Source organism: Camelus bactrianus, chromosome 12 (assembly GCF_048773025.1).
Source record: "Camelus bactrianus isolate YW-2024 breed Bactrian camel chromosome 12, ASM4877302v1, whole genome shotgun sequence".
Taxonomy (NCBI): domain Eukaryota; kingdom Metazoa; phylum Chordata; class Mammalia; order Artiodactyla; family Camelidae; genus Camelus; species Camelus bactrianus.
Window position 1 is genome coordinate 52,658,548 of NC_133550.1, and position 24,023 is coordinate 52,682,570.

The window sequence follows — 24,023 nt, forward strand, 5'->3', positions numbered from 1 at the left end:
AGCATTTAGTTCCAAGCATGATTTGGGGATATTTCCACTTCCATGCAGAAAAACACGGTTTAAGCATTGTGGCTGTCCATACATTTTTCACAGGAACTAATTATAAAAATTAAGCAGAAAATCATTAAAACACAAAGCAATATTCTATAGAAAGTAGATGTCTATAATAATAAACAATGTCAGTATTACTATACCTGATTTCATAAGTAAATGCCATTTAATTTCATATATAGCTTTATCTATGACCTGGTTGAAGATGACAGCTTTTACCATCAGTGGTAAAACAGTGCTCAAAGCTGCATAAACACTCTACCACAGACAGATAACTGCTCTAGTTGAACCAGTTTAGAGGCCATGTTGTCTTAATAGTTATCTAATGGATTTCCCACTGTGACCTTTAAATGTAAGAATAAATTTTCTTAAAATGTAATTAGGATAACAGTATATTAGGGAATCATAGTAAACTTTTGATGTTAAATACTTTATTAGTTTCTTACTTGTTGAATTATATTTTAAGTGAGAAAAAAGAGAGTTAAGAATGAATACAAATGAACAGCACCACTGAATCACAAGTGTAGTTAAGGGCCACCATCGGGGGAATGAGCACTGGGAAGGACACGTCTTTTTACCATCTTGCTCTTGTATCATGGTCTAAAAGGCATTTGGGGGGCAGGGTGGGAGGCTCCTGAAATGTGCTCAGTGAAAGAAACTTCTGGTTTCCCAAACTCTCTATACAATACCACTGCTAGGGGAAGAAGAGAGGGAAGAATAAAGAAAAAAATACTACCAAACAGGTACTGCAGAATATACTGAGGTCCAGACTTCCTGTCTCTGCAAGTTCAACTATTGTCTGTGAATTAAAAAAATAAATTTTACTCAAAACTGTACAATATTTACCAACCACTGTGACACCAATATATCAGTAAACATGATGTTCATTTTAATTAACCGTTTTCAGCTGAAAATAATAAAAATCTCTCCACTTACTTCTGCTATTTCATTACAGTATGAATACAGGAGTTTTATTCCTTGGATATACAAAAAAGCAACCTAACTTAGTTATGGGAATGCTCCTCTGAGAATAAATCTAAGTCAACTTCCCTAAGAACTAGTCTATACAGCTTTGACGGCTACGAGACGAATATAAACCTAAGTGCAATAAAGAACTGAACCTTCAAAGCTGGATTATCACTAAGAAAACCAGGCAAGCCAATTAGCAGTTGTGTCTAAAGAATTCTGGAACATAAGGGCAGCACTCCTTATGTAGCCTAGAGAGAGAAACATGAAATTTAGAAATGTCATGGAAGTGTAAGAGTAGGCATCACAAAGCACCAAAGGTGAGCACCAAATACACACAATCTCAGTTTGGTTTGAAATGTCCTTGTATTCCAAAACACAGTTTCTTTCTTTGTACTCCTCTAATATCTGCTATAAATACTGATAATCTGGCAATAAAACACATGTGACTAGTTAGATTGTATCTTGCTACCTTTTTCTTCTGTTCTTCTGTAGCTTTAATAATCCCTGGATCTGATTTCCAAGATTTTCCAAAATTGTAGAAAAGTGCAACACTATTGGCAAGGAATGGAAGATGGATAAATAAAAAATTGAGATGTGCCTAAAGTTAAGGAATCTAAAGAGGCAATGAAAACTAGTTTTTATTATAGGTAAATTTATAATCTGTGAAATTTCATCACACACACACAAATCTACAAAAAAAAAAAAAAACCCAAGATGGTTTATTTATTACATCAAAATAGATAACATCTATAAGTTAGTCTATTATATCAAAATGAATACATTTTCCCACTGTGCTCATAAGTAAGTGTAAAAGATGTGATTTCTTTATAAACTTTAAATCGTATAGGGTAGGCTTATCTGACACTTTTTATAAGTCAGTGAATATATTATTTTTAAATGATAATTATTTCTTTTGACAAAAATGAAGAGATTTCTCACGTTCAACATTATTAATATATTACTTTATTTATATGCACTAAAATCTTTATATTTTCTACCAAACACTTAGATATTATACCCATATACTTAAAAGACTGCTTTTACATTCTGTCCATTGCCTTTTTTAAACACATTCAAGTTGACCTTAATTTTAGAAAAGGTATTTATAAACTTTCTTAAAACAGAAATAGTTTCTATGTTCACATTCTTCTTCCTAATGAAGATATAAAAAATGTACTAGGCACTTATAAGTGAAGAATCAAAGACTATTTTCAATAATACTAGGAAAAATAAAGCAATGTTGCTAGAGCAACACATTTCTCAAACACAAAATATACAGAAAACTCAAATACCATTTTCAAGATTTTACGTAGGTACAAAAGCTGTCCACAAAATTTCCTGTGATAATGGCACCCTCCCTGTAAAATTCTGTAAAATTTTTGGGCATTATCATGTATACATACTCTTTACATTTCTTATGAAGCACAAATAAGAAAGAATAGCTTCTTGAATGAAACAATCCTATATTTGTTTGGTAAATACCAAAACCTAAATAACTGTTTAAAATACAGGAGGGGAAAAAAGGGAGAAGAAAAAGGGTAGGTATTATCACCTGCCATACACAAAAGTGTTTCTTCTTTCTCCAGTCCCCTATTTACTCCCAACTTTCACCATCATAAGGAATGGGGGAATAAGTCCCCCAAATCCATGAGTACAGTCAGCAGAGAATAAACAGAAAAAGTCCAATTTTTGGCTCTTCTAATAGCTAAAAATCTCTTAAGAATAAAGATGGGTAAAGGACCTATTGATAGCACAACGGACTATACTCAATAACCTGTAATAACCTGTAATAGAAAAAAATCTGAAAAAGAATATATATATATACATATACATACACAAAAAACTGAATCACTCTGCTGTACACCTGAAACCAACACAACATTGTAAATCAACTATACTTTTATTTTTAAAGAAAGAAGAAAGCTGGGTAAATGTATGTGCAAAGAATGCTGAACCTTGGCATTTATTTTTCAGAGGCAGTTTCGTTACTTACTATAACAGTTTCAAAAAGTGCTAACATTTAAGTAGATATGTCAGGTTCTGACAGTCTGTATTATAAATTTGCAGGGAGTGAATCAGCAGCTAAATGACTACAGATTTGGAAGGGATAGGAATTAAATATCAGATGAACATAAAGAATTTCTTTGCTTGTTTTTTAAAGATAAAGAGATTAGTTTTCTTCAAATGGCAGTTTAAACTTATCTTTATCAATAGGTCAGATAAGTTAAATTTCAAACATTTAACAGAAACGTATTTTTGGTATGGTTGTTTTTTGTAATGGTTTAAAACAACCTTTTTTCTTGATGAAAATTAGAAGACACTAAAAAGTATAAAGACAAAAAGTGTAACTCCACAACCTACAGATAATTCCTTTTATTTTTGGTATTCTATATTTTTAATCATAATTGAGATCATAGTGTACTTATAAACATTAACAAAATAACTTTATTTACCACCGACTATGTGCACTGAAGCCGCACAAAAACTCTATGATAAAGCCCGCTGATGTCCCCATAACAAAACTGAGGCAGAGGGTAATCAGGCAGTCCAAGGTCACAGGACGTATTAGAGGTCAAGCTGGTATTAGAACCTAGACACTTACTACCTGTGCTTTTCCGCCTCTTCAAAGTGCTCAGCAGAATATCCTGGGTCATTACATATTATGGGAAGAGTATCTTTTGAGTATTAACATTTTAAAATCTTGATATTTTTATACTGTCAGATTATTTCCAGAAAGATATACGCCAATTTATAATCCCTCTAGCAGCACATACTCATTGGTCACTATACGTGTATTAGCATGAGTAACGGAAAAAAGTTGCCAGTTTTAGAGGCAAGAGCAGCATTATTTTATTGTCTTAATTTGTATTTATGCATTTATGCTTAAACATCCTCAAAATGGAAATAAATATTTTTCATCAATGTTTTCATTTAAATGTTCATGGAGTTTTTTCCCATTTAACTCTTCAATCTACTTGGATGTTATTTTGATACCTCCCGTAAACTGCAGCTCTAACTTACCATAACACCCCCCAAAATGAACCAAAACCAGTAAATCAAACAAACCAATTGCACCACAAAATACCAGGGACAACTTCAGAAAGAGGACAAGCCACACTATACCATAAAGTTCAAACTGGAGGTCAAGGAAAGAAGATTCTGGTGAGACAGGCTCCCTGGGGTGGTTCTTAATCCCACCTCCACCCTTACGAGTGGTGAAAAGGAAATAAAGATGAGAAGACAAAGTCAGAATTCTCATTCATCCCTCTCTGGCCTTCTGCCATGGACTGAATCATGCACCACCCCCTCTCAAATTCATATGTTGAAATCTTAACTTCTAATGTGATTATACCTGGGGATAAGTCTTTAGGAGATAAGTGAGGTTAAATGAGGTCAAAAAAGTGGGGCCCTAACCCAACACTGTGGACTGTGGAGGAGGAAAGGAAAGAGGAGGAAAGGAAAGAGGTCTCTCTCACTTTCTCCCTGCCACGGGAGGACACAGGGAGAAGGTGGCTGTCTGTAAGCTAGGAAGAGAGCCCCACCTGAACATAACCATGCTGGCATCCTGATCCAGAACCGTGAGGAAATTAATTTCTGTTGTTTAAGCCACCCACTTGAGAGTAATCTGTAACAGCAAAGATTTATATATCAGAAAGAAGTCACATTTCTCTAAATTATTCTGAGCTTAAATAGAATTTCAATCAAAACTGCAAGAGGCATCCCATGGAGCTTAAGGAACTGATTCTAAAACATGTAATTATTCTAAAAACTTACAGTATAAAGGGCCAAAAAGAGCTAAGATATTCCTGAGACACAACAAAGTTGGGACGCTTGGCCCACCAGACATCACAAGTCAATAACAAAGCTACAGTAATAAGATAATACGGAACTGGCACAGGCAAGTAGATCAACCAACTGAATAAAGGAAATGATAAACACCAAGGCTGATACTGCAACTGAAAGGAAAGAGGTGTGTTGGAGCAATGAGTTCTCTAATGAGCAGAAAGATACATCATTCATTATACACAGTAGTCAAATACACATGAAGTAAGAACTTTTATAAGAGAATATCTTTAACGACTTCAGAGAAACCTGCACATGTGCACAAAAAATATACAAGAATATTTGTAGAAATATTGTTGAAATTCACAGAAGGTGATGATTGGATTCCTAAAGATAGGTATTAAAAAGCTTAGAAAACATGAGAAGGAAACCAGGAGAGATACATATAAAACTGAAGAAGTCCTAATAGTAAACTATAGGAAAAAATGCTTAAAAGGAAAATGCATAGGAGAGAATGGTGAAAATGATAATTTTGCACTGTTTTCCTTTTTACGTATGTAATCACCTCCAGTTCCAGAAGTTCTTCACATCCATCTTAAGTTTAAGAAGCTTGATTTAACTTATATAAACTTAAAGTCTGATTGAAAAATAATTTTTTTAGACACAAAATTTGTAATAATCTATTTCAAAAGTGATGTCAACACAATAATAGTTGACTGTACTGGTTGTGACAGTGGATTTTAGATTTATTTGATTATTATAAAAGAAGTATGGTCAATGAACAAAATTTTCAAACAAATAAAAGCACAAGAAAAAAAGTAAAATCATTCATGAATCTCACAGCCAGAGATAACCAGAGCTAAAATTACACGTACTCATTTTCAGTTCTTATCTTTCACACATTTTAAAATTAGAATCTCTCTGTAAATACAACTTGGTATTTTTTCATGTAGTATATCCTAAGCCCACATTGTTAAGTCTTAGAAAAGTGTTTTAATGTCTATATTACCCTGTGTCAGGTGTTGCATAACTGATAAAACTATCCTCCTATTCAGGATGGTCATTTAGGTTGTTTTTCCATTTTTTTTCTTTACAGTACTATGGTAAACATCCTTGTAAATAAATCTTTGATCTTATTTATTATTATTTACTTATGAATAATTAAGAGATCAAAGGGTATTTTAAAAGCTGTTTCAACAGGTTGCCGAATTGCTTTCCAAGAAGATTTAGGAACTTAAAAATTATGTTCATAGTTTAGGACATTTGAAGATAATACTGTATCACTTCAAAGAGCTGGGTTCTATACCGGAGTCTTGATAATTATGACCTATGTAACTGTGAGCAAGACACACTACTTCTCTGAACCTCAGTTTTTCCATCAGTTAGAAACAGCATTACAATTTATGTGGTTTACTTTTTTAATTTCAAAGAACTGTTCTGAGAACCAAATTAAATATATCTGAAAGAACTATAAGCCAAAACAGCACTGAATAAATGCAATATGTATATGGGGTAATACTTAATGAACAGTAGAAAAGAATAAAAACTTATTTATTATAACAAACAGTTTATATCAATATAAAACTCATTATCACCACAAAACACTTAAGTTGGGTAACATGAGAAACTAAAATAATATTTATACAGTTGATCCTCATACTTACTAGCTAAAATTTATTTGTAACCCCTAAATAAATATTCACAGCACTTACGCAGTCATTTGTGAATATGTGCAAAGCAACAAGAAACACAAGTTGCCCAATGCACACATTTCCAAGGCAATACTCTGCCTTCTTATTTCCTATTTGTATGAACTTGCTGTTTAAAAATGGTCTCCAAGCATAGTGCTGAAGTGCCATCTGATGTTCCTAAGAGCAAGAAGGCTGTGCTGTGCCTCACAGAGCAAATGTATGTGTTAGATATGCTTTGTTCTGGCATGGGTTACAGTGCTGTTGGCCGTGAGTTCAATGTTAATGAACCAACGATAAATATTAAATTTGGTGTTTAAACAGAAACATATGTAAAACAAGGTTATGTACTGAATGGTTGACAAAAATGGTGTGACCAGATCCTTGCAGGAATCTAACCTTCTTTTTCTCCTACGAGTAATGGGTTCAATATTTAATAATTCATCATTTACAGTAACTTTATAGAACACAACTATTGTAAACAATAAAAATGGACTGTAATTGTATTTTTCAAAATTAGTCTAATCAGCTTCAATTACATATGTACTCCTGAGTTGCATGAGGAAAGTGGCAGAAGCAACAGCAGAGAGGCTGAGGTCAGCAAGAGAGACAGTCCACATATTAATTAACATTCTGTTCAGAACAGTAACAAGTCACTGAATACTGCATACCATTTAAAATATCTTACATATTTTTATAGTAATATTTTAAAAAATGATTGGTTAACATTTATGAAACATACCTTTATTATACTAAAACAGACATACTAATTAAACTTTTGCTATTAAAAATATCAAATGTTGACACTGGCCTTATTTCTGTGATACACACATATGCACACACACATTTACATTCAAATTACATTACTTTTGAAAAGTATACTACATTGAAATAATTTGCTGAAGTTAGCAAATATTTGAAGATACAGCATTACATGCTTTACATGAAGCAAAAAAGAAAATTAACTGTTACCGATCACAGCAAAACAGTAAGCTGTGATATTAAGAAAACACTTAGAGAAAATAGTTTTACATTGAAAATCACAGTTTAGTAAAAAGGTTTAGAACTTGTCTTATAGAATCAAAGACACGTTTCTACCCCAGCTTATTAAAGACTAGCTGTGTGGCCTCGGGCAAGGACACTAGCTAACCTATTTAAGCCTAAATTTTCTCATCTATAAAATAGAGACAACAGTACTAACATATAGGATGTGTACTCAATTAGCACAAAGTATTTAAGAAAATGCCCCTAAAAACTCAATAAATGGTATCTATTATTGATGCTGTTATTAAAAGCAGCTTTCAAAAGCAATTTATTAAATATGAAACATTTAAAAACAGTATTTACATTAGCTCACATTTAGTATTTTTCTAGGAATACTGTTTTACTGTAGCAAGCATATTGTGAGTAGCTCAGTCCTAATGTTAAATTATTGTTAAACATTTGTCTAAATAACGAACAAAAATTACTTTAGTTAAGAGCTTTATAACCAAAGGATATCATTCCAAAACCAGAAGAACCATGTCACATACATCCAGAATTTGGTTGCCAAATATATTCCAAGGGGCAATGCACTATGCATTGAATGATCAAAAAAGGATCTGTAAAACATAAGTTTTATAAAATTTGAACTCTATTTCATTGTAAAAAATGAATATTTATTTATTTAAATGGAAATTATATACATTCTTCATAGTAAGCTCTTAATCAAAATCCAGAAGTTCAGGTTGCTTAAATACTAAGGCTGTTTTCATAGTAATCAATAAGAAATGAATTCACAGCTGAATGGCTCAGCAAGAATCTGAAGCTCCTTTGAATTCATCAAGAATTGAAATTAAATTCTACGTACTTTTCAACTTCAGAATTTCAATGTACTCCTATTCTCTAAGTCAATAACTCACTTCAGTGTATATAGTAACTCTACCATCCAGCATATTACTCACCAAAGACATGTTATAATATTAACTAATGAGAACACAGCAATCCTCAAGTTTTTCTCTACGTTCATCATTATTTCTCCTTACCTACATACTCCCATTAAGTTTTCAGCACATCTTTTCAAAGAGAATGAACTGGCTAATTGAGAGGAATTAAAGGTAATTATTTACAGTGCTTAGAATTCAGGAAAAATAAATGCTAATAAATTTTATTAAGCATAAATAGGATCAACCATCCATGTAGGCTAAGTAGGAAGCCTTGGTGAATTTCTATTTAGAATAGCCTTTGGGGCACACTTAGAACACTAAAATGAGATTAAGAACCTAGAATTAAGCCTCTTCCTGAGAGTTGACGTATTAGTGTGCTACTAGGCATTCTCATCTCTGTGTGAGTTATTTTCAGAAGTCTTTTTTGAAATTCTGGTGAAAACAAGGTACTAAAGAAATGGGGATGTGCTGGATGACCAGCTAAGGATAGGAAGAAAAGGAAATGATCACAATGTTTAAAGAAAAGAGAGGGAGGAGAAAATGTTTTAAAAACGGAGCCTACTTCGTACGCTTAGACTCCTTGTGCTAAAATCAAACCTCTTTCTTGCATACTACCTATGACCAAAGAAAATGTAATTCCTATAGAAAGGTAAGCTCAAGCATTATCGTCACCTAGAAATAAGCAATGCATACACTACATTTAGAGTTCAACAAACTCAAGTCCACTTCCACGGAAACGTTTTAAAACTGTATTTTAGACTTAAAAAGTATTTGTTAGATTTTGTCACTAAAAGCACCTTTAGAGTCATTTTTAACAAAAATGATTTCAGACATAAATCTGCTGAAATTCTTTAACATTAAGATCAAACACGTTACATAAAGGCTGTGTTCTAAATATACAAAACAGTAATCTTATATAGCCAGGTCCAAACTACATTCTTTCATGTTCAGTTAAAAATATAGGTAAAAAATGACACACTTACTTTGAAAGAAACTGTACTGTAGCCCAAACGCCACCATACATTAGCCCTTTAATGAGCCAAGAATCAATATTCAGGTCTGCTATAAACCCAACCAGCCAAATAACTAGGAAAGGAGTTCCCAGCATTACTTTCTGCCGAAATTCCTGTATAGAAAAAAACAGAGGGAAAGTTTTCCATGCTTCAAGTAACCTCAATGTGAATCACTATAATCTCTGTGAAAATGTACAACAGGGGTGAAATTCATTCATTCTGCCTACTGTGTGCAGATACTATTCAAGGTGCTAGTCTCTGTCTTCTAGAGAGTGGCACTAAATAAACAATTTAAAAGTACTTGGTGTGGAAAATGAGACTAAAAGTTGTAAGAGTGAGTCTAGATAGTCAGATACAGAAGACAGCAGTACCACCTTCTAACACGTGGATGGGCTAGAAAACAGTTCATGAAAATACCACCCCATTTTAACAAATGCATTGATAACCAAGGAGACCAGGGCAACCAGAATGACTGCAGGTCTAAGAGCTATGTCAGACAAGGAAACCTGAGTATGCTTAGCCTGGAGAAGATATTTTGAATGATACACAGAAACAGTATATTAAAGCCTTAAAGTAAGACAGAGAATAAAATCAATCTATAGGATCTCAGAGTCCATAAAGGAGATTATGTGGTTCTGAAAACATATCAAAGCAGAATACTTACTATTTCAGATGCAGTTCTATTTCATTTTTGTACTGATCTAATTACTGGAAGTACTCTGAAGTATAAAACCTATCTACTTCCTTGTAACATCTATCACAATTGTATCCTCAGATACAATTATCACAACTCAATTGCCTCTTCTATGTAACAACCCTTCACAAATTTATAGGCAGCTATTAAGTCTCTTGAGTCACTTCAGGTGATAAAACTATGTAAGATATTCCAGCAATGATCTAATTAAGCTCAGAATGTAAATATTACTTTCCTCATTGAATATATACCTTTCTGAAGGCCAAGATTATACTATACTTTATTTAGCACCCCTTTCATACCGTTGGCTTCTAGTAAAATAAACACTTTTTTCATATAAATGACCATGTCTTCTCCAATTCAGCCACTGTAATTCATTTTCTGAATTAAATGTGTAATTTTAACTTCGACTAATAACTAAACATATCAACTTGAGAGTTTAACTTTATGCTAAAGTAAAATATCCTTTCAATTTGTTCTTTCATCTCTAGTATATGTGAATTTTACATCCAGATATTAGAGAAGGTTTTACAACTGGGAGAAGCAAGCATATTGGTAAAGGTGGGTATCAGCGGGAGAAAAGGTGGACATGTGTCACATCAAAAATATTTTCTAAAATTATCTTTAATTTGGTTTGTTTTTAGTCAAGACACTTGATTTCCCCAGCAATGGCCACATTATTAAAAATTAAAATAAAATTTACACACAGTAAAATTCACCCTTTTCTGTGTACAGTTCTCCAGGTTTTGATTAATATACACAGTTGTGTAACCAGCATGAAAATCAAGACACAGAGCAGTGCTATCGAGCTGTGAAATAACCTGCACCACGAGGCCTGACCCCTGGCAAACACTAATCTGATTTCTATCCCTCTATTTTTTCTTTGCAGGAATTTCACATAAAAGGAATCATACTGAATGCAGTCTTTTAAATCTGGCTTCTTTCCTCAGAGAATGCATTTGACATTTATCTATGTTGTTATGTGTATTAGTAGTTCCTTTTTAATGCCAAGTAGTATTTCATTACAGGGTGTATCACAGTCTGGCTATGTATTCCCCAGCTAAGGGATTAAGAGTTGTTTCTGGTTTCTGATGATTGTGAATAAAGTCATCATAAACACATGTAACTTTTTGTGTGAACACAAGTTCATTTCACTTGAATAAATACGTATACATATGATTTCTGGATTTTCTTCCAAGTTGTCATTTAATATTATAATATTTTATATATTATATATTACAAAGATGTAATGGTGACGCACTGCTTATGTAGATATAAAAAATCCATTTTCTCTTATACTATGGAACTTTTCAAATATATAGTAAATTTGAAAGGATTTTATAGTGAATATCTGTATACTCACCACCTAGATTCTACAATTCAGTAGTCTGTTTTTAAATTAAACTCTTTACTTTGAAATAATTGTAGATTCACATACAGTTTTAATAAATAACATAGACAGATCCCAAGTACTCCTTATCCAGGGTTCCCAAATGGCTAGTAACACCTTGCAAAACAGCAGTATAATACCATATCCAGGATACTGACATTGCCATGATTTAGATACACAGTCTTTCCATCACTACCAGGATTTCTCACATTGTTCTTTTACAGTAACTTCCCTCATACCCTGCCCCTCATCCCCATATTAACCTCTGCCAACCACTACTCTGTTCTACATTTCCATAATTTTGTCATTTCAAGAATTTTATATAAATGGAATTATACAGTGTGTAACCTTATAGGACTGGCTTTTTACTCACTGCATGTACCATTAGTTTATTCCTTTTTTTGCTGAGGAATATTCCACGGTGTGAATGTGTCAGTTTGTTTAATCATTTACTCATTGAAAATGGACTTTGAGGTTGTTTCCATAAGTAAAGCTGCTATAAACATTCATATACAGATTTTTGTGTGAATATAAGTTCTCATTTCTCTGGGATAAATGCTTAGGAGTATAGTTTTGGTTTGTATGGTAATTGCAAGTTAAGTTTTTTAAAAGAAACTGCCAAACTGTTCTCCAGGGTGCTGTACTGTTTTACATATATATCCACCAGCAGTCTGAGACTTTCTGCATCCTCACCAGCATCTGGTGTTCTTACAACTTTTTATTTCATTCTGATAGGTGCATAACAGTAAGTCACTGCACTTTCAATTTGCATTTCCCTAATCGCTAATAAAGTGTTGAACGTATTTTCATGTGCTTATCTGCCATTTTTATATCTTCTTTGGAAAAAAAAAAATCTCCTCTTGTCTAGCCTATTTTCTAGTTGGATTATTTGATTTTTCACTGTTGGGTGTTCAAAGTTCTTTATATTTTCTGGAAATTAGTCCTTTGTTGGATATGTGGCTTGTAAATACTTTCTCCCAGTCTGGAGTCTGTCTTTTCATCTTAATAACAGGGTTTTGCAGAGGACAAAAGGGTTTAATTTTGATGACATCCTAATGATCAACTTTTACCTTTATGGATTATGCTTTTCATTTCAAATCTCTTTGCCTAGCCCTAGATTTTTACAGTTTTATACTTACGCCTTTAACCATTTTGAGTTAATTTTTTAAAATACAGTGTGGGCTTTAAGTAGAAGTTTATTTTTTTGCCTCTGCACATCAAAATGTCCCAGGATCAATTGTCAAAAAGACTGTCTTCCCTCCACTGAAGTACTCTTACACTTCTGTCAAATGGCAGTGGGCGTATCTCTCTGGTTCTATTTCCAGGCTGTCTATTCTGTTCCACTGACTGCTTTATTCCTCCAGCAACACCACAGAGTCTTGATTACTGTAGCTACACAGCAGGTCTTAAAACTGCATACAGTGATTCTTCTTTTTCAAAATTGTTTTAGCTATTCTCAGTCCACTGCCTTTCCATATAAATTTTAGAAGAATCTTGGTTATACAGATTAAAAATCTTGTTGGAACTATTTAATTACATTAAATCTGTGTATTAATTTGGGAACAATTCATACATTTACTATGCTGAGTCTTCCAATTCATGAACACAGTATGTCTCTTCATTTATTTAGATCATCCTTGATTTCTTTCACTGGTATTTAAAAATTTTCAGTATACAAGTACTTTATTTGTATTTACACCGAAGTATTTAAATCTTCTTTTTTTTGAGCAGCTTTAAGCAGTACTGTATTTTCAATTTTGATGTCCACATGTTTATTGCAAATAAATACAAATTTAAAATGTTTATATTTTATTTTATACCCTGTGACCTTGCTGAATTCAGTTATTAGTTCTAGGAGTTTATTTTGTAGATTCCTTGAGATTTTCTATATAAACAATCATGTCAGTCACAAATAGGGATATTTTTATTATTTTTTTCCTTTCTGATCTATATGCCTTTTAATTTCCTTTTCTTGCTTTATTCCACTAGCTAGAACTTTCAGCACTATGTTGAATAAAAACCAATAATATAAATATCCCTGCCTTGTTAGGGGGAAAGTATTCAGTCTTTCACCATTAAGTATGATGTTACATGAAGGTTTTATACATACTCTTTATAAAATTCAGAAAATTCTCCTCTATTCCTATTTTTCTGATTTTTATCATGAATGGATATTGATCTTCATGAAATGTTTTTTCTATGTTGATTGATACAATCATGAGATTTTTCTCCTTTATTTTTGTAAATAAGATAGACTACATTGAATAATTTCTGAATATTAAATGAGTCTTGCATCCCTGAGATAAACCAAATTTGGTCATAGTTCCTTTTATATATAGCCAACTTCTATTTATTAATATTTTGTTAAGAATTTTTGAGGCTATATTCAAGAGGGATATTGGTCTATACAGGCATACCTTGGAGATACTGTAGGTTCAGTTCAATATCACTGCAAAAAAGTGAGTATTGGAATAAAGCAAGTAACAAATAAAGCAAGTAAAAGTTTTATTTGGAGAGGTAGCCAAAATGTCAAAATAGGATAACCCTGAATTCACCTCCTCACAAGGACATGCCCAAATTACAACTACTTACAGAGCAACTGTCTATGAGCATGATCTGCAGATTAGCAAAACAGATTTTCCATAACTAAAGAAAAAAAGAAGGAACTACGAGACAGGTAAGAGGGGCAGAGACATGATATAATTGGGGCTTAAACCCCCAAGGTGAGTGATCCACAAATAGAAGGAATATCACAATCGTAGAGGTCCTTCCCAAAGAAGAAGGGATGAGCCTCAGCCCACCAGCCCAGGGGTCCTGCATGAGGAGAAAAAGCCCCCAGAACATCCAACTTGGAAAATCAGAAGACCCTATGTGCAGAAGAGCTGGAGGGCTATAAGAAACAGAGACTGTTCTTAAACGGCACTGGAAAAATATCACATGCTCCAAGTCCCAGCACAAAGAGGCCGTGTTTTGAAACAAGTCTGGTACAGATCCACTTGCTGATCTTGGAGAGTCCTCTGGAGAAGCAGGAGGCAAGTAAGAGACTCCCTGGGGATACAGAAGCTGAGGGCAGCCATCTAGAGGAATTCCTTCCACCCAGATAATACCATGGCTGGCAAGCACCATTTCAGAATTTTCCCTCTAGTCTATTAGCACTGGGGACCTCGCCCCACTAGCTGGGCAGCACTAGCCTCAAGCACTGCACCCCCACCCCCCGAGGTCACCCTAACAGCCAATCAACCAGCATGATATACTACATTAACAAATTGAAGAATAAAAACCATCTGGTTACTTTAGTAGGTACATAAAAAGCTTCTGACAAAATTCAACATCATTTATGATAAAAACTCTCAACAAAGTGGGTAGAGAGGAAACACACCTCAACATAATAAAGACTGTATATAACAAACCCACAGCTGACATCATGCTCGATGGTGAAAAGCTGAAAGCATTTCCTCTAAGATCAGAAACAAGATAAGGATGCCCATTCTTGCCACTTTTTTTCAACACAGTATTGCAAGTCCTAGCCACAGAAATGAGACAAGAGAAAGAAATAAAAGGAATCCACATTGGAAGGAAAGAAGTAAAACTCTCACTGTTTGCAGATGACATGACACTATATAGAGAAAACTCTAAAGACACCACCAAAAAACTATTAGAACTAATAAGTGAATTCAGTAAAGTTGCAGGATAGTTACAATAAATTCATAAACAAAGTTCTGTTGTTTCTATACACTAACAAAAACTATGATAAAGAGAAATTAAGAAAACAATCCCATTTACAAGTGCATCAAAAAAATACAACACCTAGGAATATATCTAACTAAAGAGGTTGTACTCTGAAAAGTGTAAGACTTGATGAAAGAAACTGAAGATGACATACAAATGGAAAGCCATACCCTTCTCATGGATTGGAAGAAGACTGTTAAAGTGACCATATTACCCAAGGCAATCTACAGATTCAGTGTGGTTCCTATCAAAATGCCAATGGCATTTTTCACAGAACCACAAGAAATTCTACAGTTTGTATGGAAACACAAAAGACTGAATAGTCACACCAATCTTGAGAAAGAAGAACACAGCTGAAGTATCACATGCCCTGATTTCAAACTATACTGCAAAGGTACAATAATCAAAACAGTATGATACTGGCACAAAAACAGACATACACAATGGAAGAGAACAGAGCTCAGAAAGAAACCCATACTTACACAATCAATCTACAACAAAGGAGGCAAGAATATAAAATGAAGGAAAAAAAGAACCTTTTCCTTAAATGGTGTTGGAAAAACTGGACAGCTACATATAAAAGAATCAAACTGGACTAGTTTCCCAGAAACCATAAAACTCCTAGAAGAATACATAGGCAGTATGCTCTCTGACATTGGTCTTAGCAATATTTTGGGGGGCCTTTCTCCTCAGGCAAGGGAAACAAAATCCAAAATAAACAAATGGGATTGCATGAAACTAAAGTTTTTCCACAGTAAAGGAAACTAACACCAACAACAAAAAATGGGGAAAAAAAGAAAAGGCAGCCCACTAAATGGGAAGAGGTATTTGCAAATGATGCATCTGATAAGGGGTTGATAGCCACACAACTCAACATCACACACACACACACAAAAGCCCAAAAAACAAAAGACAACCCAATTAAAAAGTGGGCAGAAGAACTGAATAGACATTTTTTTAAAGAACACATACAGCCGCATAAACAGATGCGTAACACCATTAATAATCAGAGAAATGCAAATCAAAACCACAATAAGATGCCACCTCACACCTGTCAGAATGGCTATCATCAAAAAGACAAGAAATAACAAATGTTGGCGAGGATATGAAGGGAATCCTTGCACTGTTGGTAGAACTGTAAATTGGTACAGCCACCACAGAAAACAGTATGGAAAGTCCTTAAAAAATTAAAATTAGAACTATCACATGACCCCACAATTTCACCTCTAGGTATTCATGCAAAGAAAACAAAAAGACTAATCTAAAAAAATATGTACACCTCAACGTTCACTGCCATAGTATTTACAAAGCCAAGATACAGAAGCAACTTATGTGACCACTGATAGATGAATGGATACAGAAGATGTGACCTATATTATATATACAATGAAATATTACTTAGCATTACAAAGGAAATCTTGCCATCTGTGACAACCTGAATGGATCTAGAGGTATTACGCTAGGTGAAATAAGAGAAAGACAAATACCATATGATCTCACTTACATATGATCTCACTTACATGAGGAATCTAAAGAAACCAAACAGACAAAACAAAAACAGACTCAGAATCACAGAGAACAAATAGGTGGTTGCCAGAGGGGAGAAGATTGGGGTGGGGCGGGGGATATGTGAAGAGGATTAAGAGGTACAAACTTCCAGTTATAAAATAAATAAGACATAGGATGTAATTTACAGCATAAGGAATATAGTCAATATTTTAATAAGTTTGTATAGGGACAAACGGTTACTAGACTTAATGTGGTGATCATTTCATAATGTACACAAATGTCAAATTACTACATAGTACCTCTGCAACTGAAATAATATTGTATGCAACTATAATTCAATTTAAAAAGTTATGTTTACACTATACCACAATCTATCAGATGTGCAATAGCATTTTGTCTAAAAAAATAATGTACACACTTTAATTAAAAAATACTTTATTGCTAAAAAATGCTAACCATCATCTAGATGATCCTTTAGTAAGTCATAATCTTTTTGCTGGTGGTGGGTCTGAAATATTACAAGAATTACCAAAATGTGACATGGAGACACAAAGTGAACAAATGCTGTTGGAAAAATGGCACCAACAGACTTGCTTAATGCAGGGTTGCTACAAACCTTCAATTTGTAAAAAAGTGAAGTATCTGTGAAATGCAATAAAACGAGGTATGCCTGTAGTTTTCCTTTTTGTACTATCTTCATCTGGTTTTGGTATCAGGGTAACATATATCATTTCCATGCTGTTACTTGCCTACATAAGCAACTTGTCAATATTCTTGTATATGAAGTGAGTTTCTTACAGACGGTATATGGTTGAGTCTCATTTTATAATCAACAGTGCCAATATCTGTCTTTTAACTGGTATATTTAGACCATTTAAATTATTGATATGTTAAGGTTTAAATCCAAAATTTTATTTTTTATTTTCCATTTGTTCTATGTTTTTGCTTATTTTCTTTTTCCTGCCTTCTTGTGGGTTACTGAAAGGCTTTTTAGAATTCTATTTTATCTAGTGTTTTTGAGTCTCTTTGTATAGCTTTTTTAGTAGTTACTCTTAAGTATTATATAAACATAAACAATACTACAGTGTACCGGTGTCATCATTTATCAATTCAAGTGAAGTGTGGAAATCTCACCTTCTTTTATGTTCCTCTGCTCTTCCCTGCTTATATCATAAATTGTCTCATATATGTTCCCTACATACACTTAGATCCACCACATCAAACTGTATTACAATTTTTGCTTCAACTATCAAGCATAATTTGGAAGATGTAGGATGAGAAGGAAAGTATACTACATTAACCTATAATTTTGTTTACCATGATCTTATGTTCTAAGATTCTTTTCTATAATTTCCCATCTGTTTAGAGAACTTCTCTTAGTCATTTTTTTTAGGGTAGGTCTGCTGGCCACAAATTCTCCTAGTTTTCCTTTATCTGAAAATGTGTTGAATTCTCCTTCATTCATGAAAGATATTTTCACTGGATACAGGATTCTGAGTTGACAATTCTTTCCATTCAGCACTCGAAAAATGGGACAGTTCCTTCTGCCTCTATGGTTTCTGATGAGAAATCCACTGTTGTTTTAAATAGTTTTACCCCTACTGGTAAGGAGATTTCAAGATTTTTATTTTTCAGTCTTTAGTTTCCAGAAGTTTGACTATGATTCCGTGATTTGGATTTCTTTGAGTTTATATTCTGCTTAAGGTTTGTTCCACTTCTTAATCTGCAGGTTTGTATTCTGCCAAATTAGGGTTTGGTGGGGGGGGGTGGGTTAGCCACTGTATCTTTGAGTACTTTTCCAGCCCCATTTTCTTTCTCCTCTTCTTCTGGAACTCCAATCATATCCATGTTAAGATATTCTGTTATTAACCACAGGTCCCTGAGGCTCTGTTCTTTCCCTTCCCACCCCCAGCTTATTTCCTTTTGTTGTTCAAATGGATAATTTATTGTTCTATCTTCAAGGTCATTGATTCTTTCCTCTGTCCTTTCTCTTCTGTTGAGTACATCCATTGAGTCCTTCTTGTTTTGGTTTTAAAATTTCCATTTGGTTCTTCTTTATATCCTATTTATGTATCTCTATTCCTGTGCTGAACCTCTATTTTTCACTTGTTTTTCAAGCATGCTCATAATTACTCACTGAGGCTTTTCATGATGGTTGTTTTAAAATCTTTTTGTCAGATAATTCTGACAACTTTTGTCATCATGTTGGCATCTACTGATTATCCTTTCATTCAGTCAGATCTTCTTGCTTCTTGGTATGATGAATGATTTTCACTTGAAACCCAGACATTTTGGGTATTATGAAACACTGGATCTCATTTAAACCTTTTCTTTTAGGTGGATTCCACTGACATAGGCAGGGGGAGGGAAGTGAGGCAGCTTCTCATTATTGCTAGGCGAGGTGGAAGTCCAGGATCCCAAGTTGGCCTCCACTGACACCTGAGGAGGGGTTTTCTTATTACTGATGGGCAAAAGTGGGACTTCCAGCTCTCCACTATACCTGTACTGGTACCTTCCTGGCTAGGAGGGTTAGAGTGCCTCATTACTTTTTCCTATGTGGTCTTCACTGATACAGCAGGGGATGGGAGCTCATTAACACCCAGTGGGGATGAAAGTCTCAACTCTCTACTCCACCTTCTCTGTCACCACGCCAGGAGAGAAGTTAGGACACATCGTTACAGTCTGGTAAGGGTGGAGGTCTGGGCCTTCACTGGTGTGAATCAGAGTGAGGCCACAGTTTTTTCCACTGTGCTTGGCTACAGTTCAAAGTTATTTTCTAAAAGTTTTTGTCTTGCTAAATAAGCTGCCTCCTTTATGGTCCTTTGAAAAAGCGGTCTTTTGCTGGGACCTTTTTTGTCTGTACACATTCATGATTCTAGGTTGTTGGCTTTGTCAGCTCCTCTTCTGGGAAATATCAGGCAAAAAAAGAAAATGCAGGGAACTCACCAGCATGTCATTCTTTGGGTCCTGAGCTCCCTACCTGCTCTGCCTTCTTCTCTACATCTTCCAGAGTCTTCTTATATTTGTTTTGTATATAATGTCCAGGATTTTTGTTTGTACTTAGTGGGAAGGAATAGGGAAAAATACATCCACTCCATCTTTCCAGATTTACTTTCACATAATCAATTAACAGCATTAAAGAGTAATATATCTGAAATTTCTACTGTTAACAAAAGTGACTGTAGGTTTTTTAATGTTGGGAAATACTAATTTAGAGATTTCCTTTTAACTTACTAGTAAGAAACACTTATGTAACCATAAATCCACCTAAAATCTTTTAACCTTAGAAACTGAAAAGCTTTTAAAATAGTTTTCTAAGATCAAGATCCCCTCAATTTCTGCCTATTATCACTGTCCAAAAATAATTTTCTTCCTTTAGGGATGACTTATTTTTAGTAAAATGCTATTGAGTCCAAGGCATCATTATTTTCTTGTTTTGTTTTAAATACAGAACATATTTCACAGACTAGCAAATCAAGTCATGTTCATGATTTAAATTTTTCTAATGTGAGATGGAAAGAGAATAGTCTACAAAAAGACAAATACTTAATTTCAAAAGCCTCCAGACATCATATATTTTTATCTAGTGACCTTTTTAAAATGCATGTTTAAAATTACTAACAGCAAAAAACAAAACCAAAAAAATCAGGAATACTCAAACTTTTGAACTGATTACAATAATATACAAATGTTAATAAAATTGTGCTTAACTTTTTAATGAGGTTCTCTTTTAAAAAAGAAACCATATCCAAACTCATAAACCTAATATACAGTTCATTATCACTATACTAAATAACTTTATACATTTATAAACATCTAGAATTTACAAAGTAAATATATTTAAAAATACCCTTTAGCATATTTATACTATGCAAAATAAAAGCATAAATAAAGATTATGAGACTTTCCAAACTAATATAAGACAGTTATTTAGTAGCCTCATTATTATGAGACATAAGCCATTTTTTACTCTGCTGAGCAAAACTGCTCTAAATTTGAGAGGACAGAGCAACATCAAACTAACTGAATAACCACTTTTAAAAGACATCGTATCTAATAGAAATGAAAGTGTTGACATGGAAGAAATGCTCCTTATTCTCAGATATGGAGCTGAAAATAGGCAAGTTTATAAACTATAATTCTGATTCTTCTGCTGTCTAAGAAACAGACGAATGAATTTTTCAGCTCATTAAGGGAGTCTGAACTCTACAAATAAATGAGGCGTGCTTTCAAGTCTGTTTCCCTTTATCCAAAATTTATCATTTTGTTCTGGGAACAGACAGATCAATGTTAACTTTATACAAAAAGTATTACCACTAGAACAGTCTGAATAAGACACATAAGATATACAAGGCTTAATGTTATTTAAGTTGTTGATTACTGACAAGTTAGCAAATATCTTGTCAATTGTTTAAGTACACAAAAAAATTGTCAGTCACCTAATCTTTCCTTTTTTAAGGAAATAAAATTTTAAGAAATATAGACCCCCTCTTTTTGGAAAATGTTCTTAGTTCTGAAATTATACAATTAGGCAACTGAACCAACAGTCATACAGTTTAGAACTGAAGGTTCTATGGAAGATCTAAAATGAGCTTTCTATAGAGAAGTGAATAAGATTCTCTCTCTAATAAAAGTTATAACATATCAAAAAAGAATGGAAACTTAATTATAGCTAGAGTTGTGAGTAGTTTAAAAATATGTAATAGGGCTAAGATTTTTCACAATTTATTACTACACTAACAAACACACTCACATAGAAAAAACTTTTATTATCTATTACTTAACAGAGGCCAGTTGAATTAATGAATTAAAGTTTATGTTAGTAGTTTACAGAGATTTAAAAAAGTTCACAAATATCCATCCTTAAACTTTGCAATCTATCTTCATTTACTCTGGGTGAAATATTATTTTAAAGATTACATTGGTCAATGCCAATGTTAAAGGCTGTAAATACTCATGCTGAGAAAGTATGCCTATGGTGGGGACGGTAACAGCTCAATGGCAGAGCTCAGGATTAGCAGGCACGAGGTCCTGGGTTCAATCCAGAGGGAGGGAGGGAAGGAGGAAGGAACGATACTTAAAAAAGAAAGTATGCCTATGGATCTTACTTAAAAAGACTACATATTGAAAATCTTCAGTCACGAATTTACCTTATCAGCTTTGAGCTTTCTAAGGAAAGATGGATTGTCATATCCTTTTGCTTGCCTTGCTTCTTGCAAATGGTTGATCATCCACACGTTTTTTCTCTGCTTTGCCAAATCAAGTGCTGATTCGCCCTGATAATATAAGCAGGAGAAATTCACATTTTAAAAAATGAAAGAGAAAACAGAATATTTGTTACTCACTTTTAAAGCACTTCCATAAAAATAAACTGACTGCAGTATTAATTCATTAACACTGTTTTCATTTGGCAAAGTCAAATTTACTTTTGACTTTACAAATTACTAAAAGACTCTAAATAATGTATTACTTATTACGCTTTCCCATTCAAGGTACGATCAGAAAATGTATTTACTCATCTTATTCTATAGTTTCTGTTTTTGCTTGCATTTTTACTTATATTAGAGAGTAAATCAAAAAGTAGGTTTTTTTGGCACCTGCTGGATCAGAGGCTATCACTCACTTTATAAGTTATTTCATATTCTTTAAGAGTTTCATTAGTAATAATTATTGCTACAAACCATCCTGCTATAATAATAAACTGTTAGGAATCTCTCAGCTTAATTTCAGTAATGACAGAAGTCTGAAGGAGAGAACATGGAAGAAAAAGAAAGGGCAACCTCCTCTTCTACTACTGCTTTACTGGCATTCTTGATCATGTTAAATTCATTCAATCATCTAGAAATCTCCAGAGAGAACAAGAGCAGTAACAACAAATAGTTAAACTCATATTACAGACTTGTAGCTCCCTTCAACCTCAAAAAAAAAAAAAAAGAATGCAAGGAGTATAATGAATAGAACTAAAATGCTTTGAAGGAAATAAGCAACAAGAAATAAGCACCCCCAATTCTAGATCTATGCTTCTTTATTCCTTTATTAATTTAAAATCCTATTTCTCCTTTTGCAAGTTAGTCAGATACCTACATTTCTATTCTGTTTAATATTGTCCACTATTTATCTACCTCTTTAAATAGAAAAGTGAAATGAAAATTGCCAAAATTCAAGACTGTATGGATATTCAAAATTACTTAAAGAAAAAATACTGAAATTTTATTTTTAAAAACAAGATGAAAATTAAGAAATGAGCCTTGGGTGCCTTACTTATGAGGAATAATTACTTATCAAGTATGATGTACAGTTTATTTAATTACAGAAAAACAATGAAAAATAAAAAGAACCAAACAAAAAAATAAACACACCACTACCATCAAAGGCAACAACAATAACAACACAACAATAAAAACAAAAAGCCTAACCAATCCTTTAATAAAAAGATCAACAGTATTAGATAAGAAATGGGCTAATCAAGGTGAGTTTCCCACAAATAAGGATATTTGCTTTAAAATATCTCCTACCTAGTCCACAATTCTATCACCTAGGTTGTCAGAACCAGCTAATTAATCCAAACTATAAAGATTACCTGAATAAAAGCAATCCCTTGGGTAACAACTCCCAGAGAATATCCTGCAGTTGCCTCGGTCCAGCTGAGCATCCCTTCCACTAGAGGGCCATGTGACACCTAAGGATTGCCTAGATAAAAAGATGGAGGGAGCTTTAAGAAATCTTTGAACTACTCCTCTAGTCATCTGACTACTTTTGCATAGTTCTTTTATTCAGCTGGTAAAATAAACAAGCAATTAATTTAAAGAATTATACTAAAACCAGGGTTCCAAATCAGGTCTATATCTGATCACTCCATGTGTCACCAAAATAGTAAGTGGTAATAACAACAATAACAACAACAAGAATCATGGAGTATTTAGAGACTGTGTAACTAATTGGCAGTAAGAGAAACTCTTCAAGGGTTTTGGTGAGATAAACATTATGGAAGGTGGAGGGTGGAAGATCACCTTTTTCTATGTAAAGCAGAATTTCATTATGAAAACTAAGGAAAATTCTTCCTTGGAGACCGTTTAGGTCAGGTACTTAAGAGGTAATGAAAACTATTTTCTGAAAACAGTTTCTTACCTCTTTTCAAGAAACCATATAAGAGTCGTTCAATATATTAATTAACAAAGATCAGCAATTTTATATTTTGTATAAGCTATAAATTAATTGTTCTCCCCAAACTCAGTTCATCTAAATTTATCTGTATAAACAAAAACATGTGCG

General features: G+C 33.5%; 1 protein-coding gene across 4 annotated transcripts in view; it reads right to left on the minus strand.

Annotated features, from left to right (window-relative positions):
* The window catches only part of ZDHHC17 (zDHHC palmitoyltransferase 17), a 194,533-nt gene that overhangs the window by 10,246 nt on the left and 160,264 nt on the right, over window positions 1-24,023 (minus strand). For all 4 annotated transcript variants that reach the window (XM_074375373.1, XM_074375372.1, XM_074375370.1 and 1 more), the window contains 5 exons: window positions 21,902-22,027; window positions 9,400-9,542; window positions 7,990-8,092; window positions 1,490-1,612; window positions 788-850 (listed from right to left, as the gene is read on the minus strand). In XM_074375373.1, coding sequence (XP_074231474.1) covers window positions 788-850; window positions 1,490-1,612; window positions 7,990-8,092; window positions 9,400-9,542; window positions 21,902-22,027 — 558 coding nt within the window. The remainder of the gene's footprint in view (window positions 1-787; window positions 851-1,489; window positions 1,613-7,989; window positions 8,093-9,399; window positions 9,543-21,901; window positions 22,028-24,023) is intronic.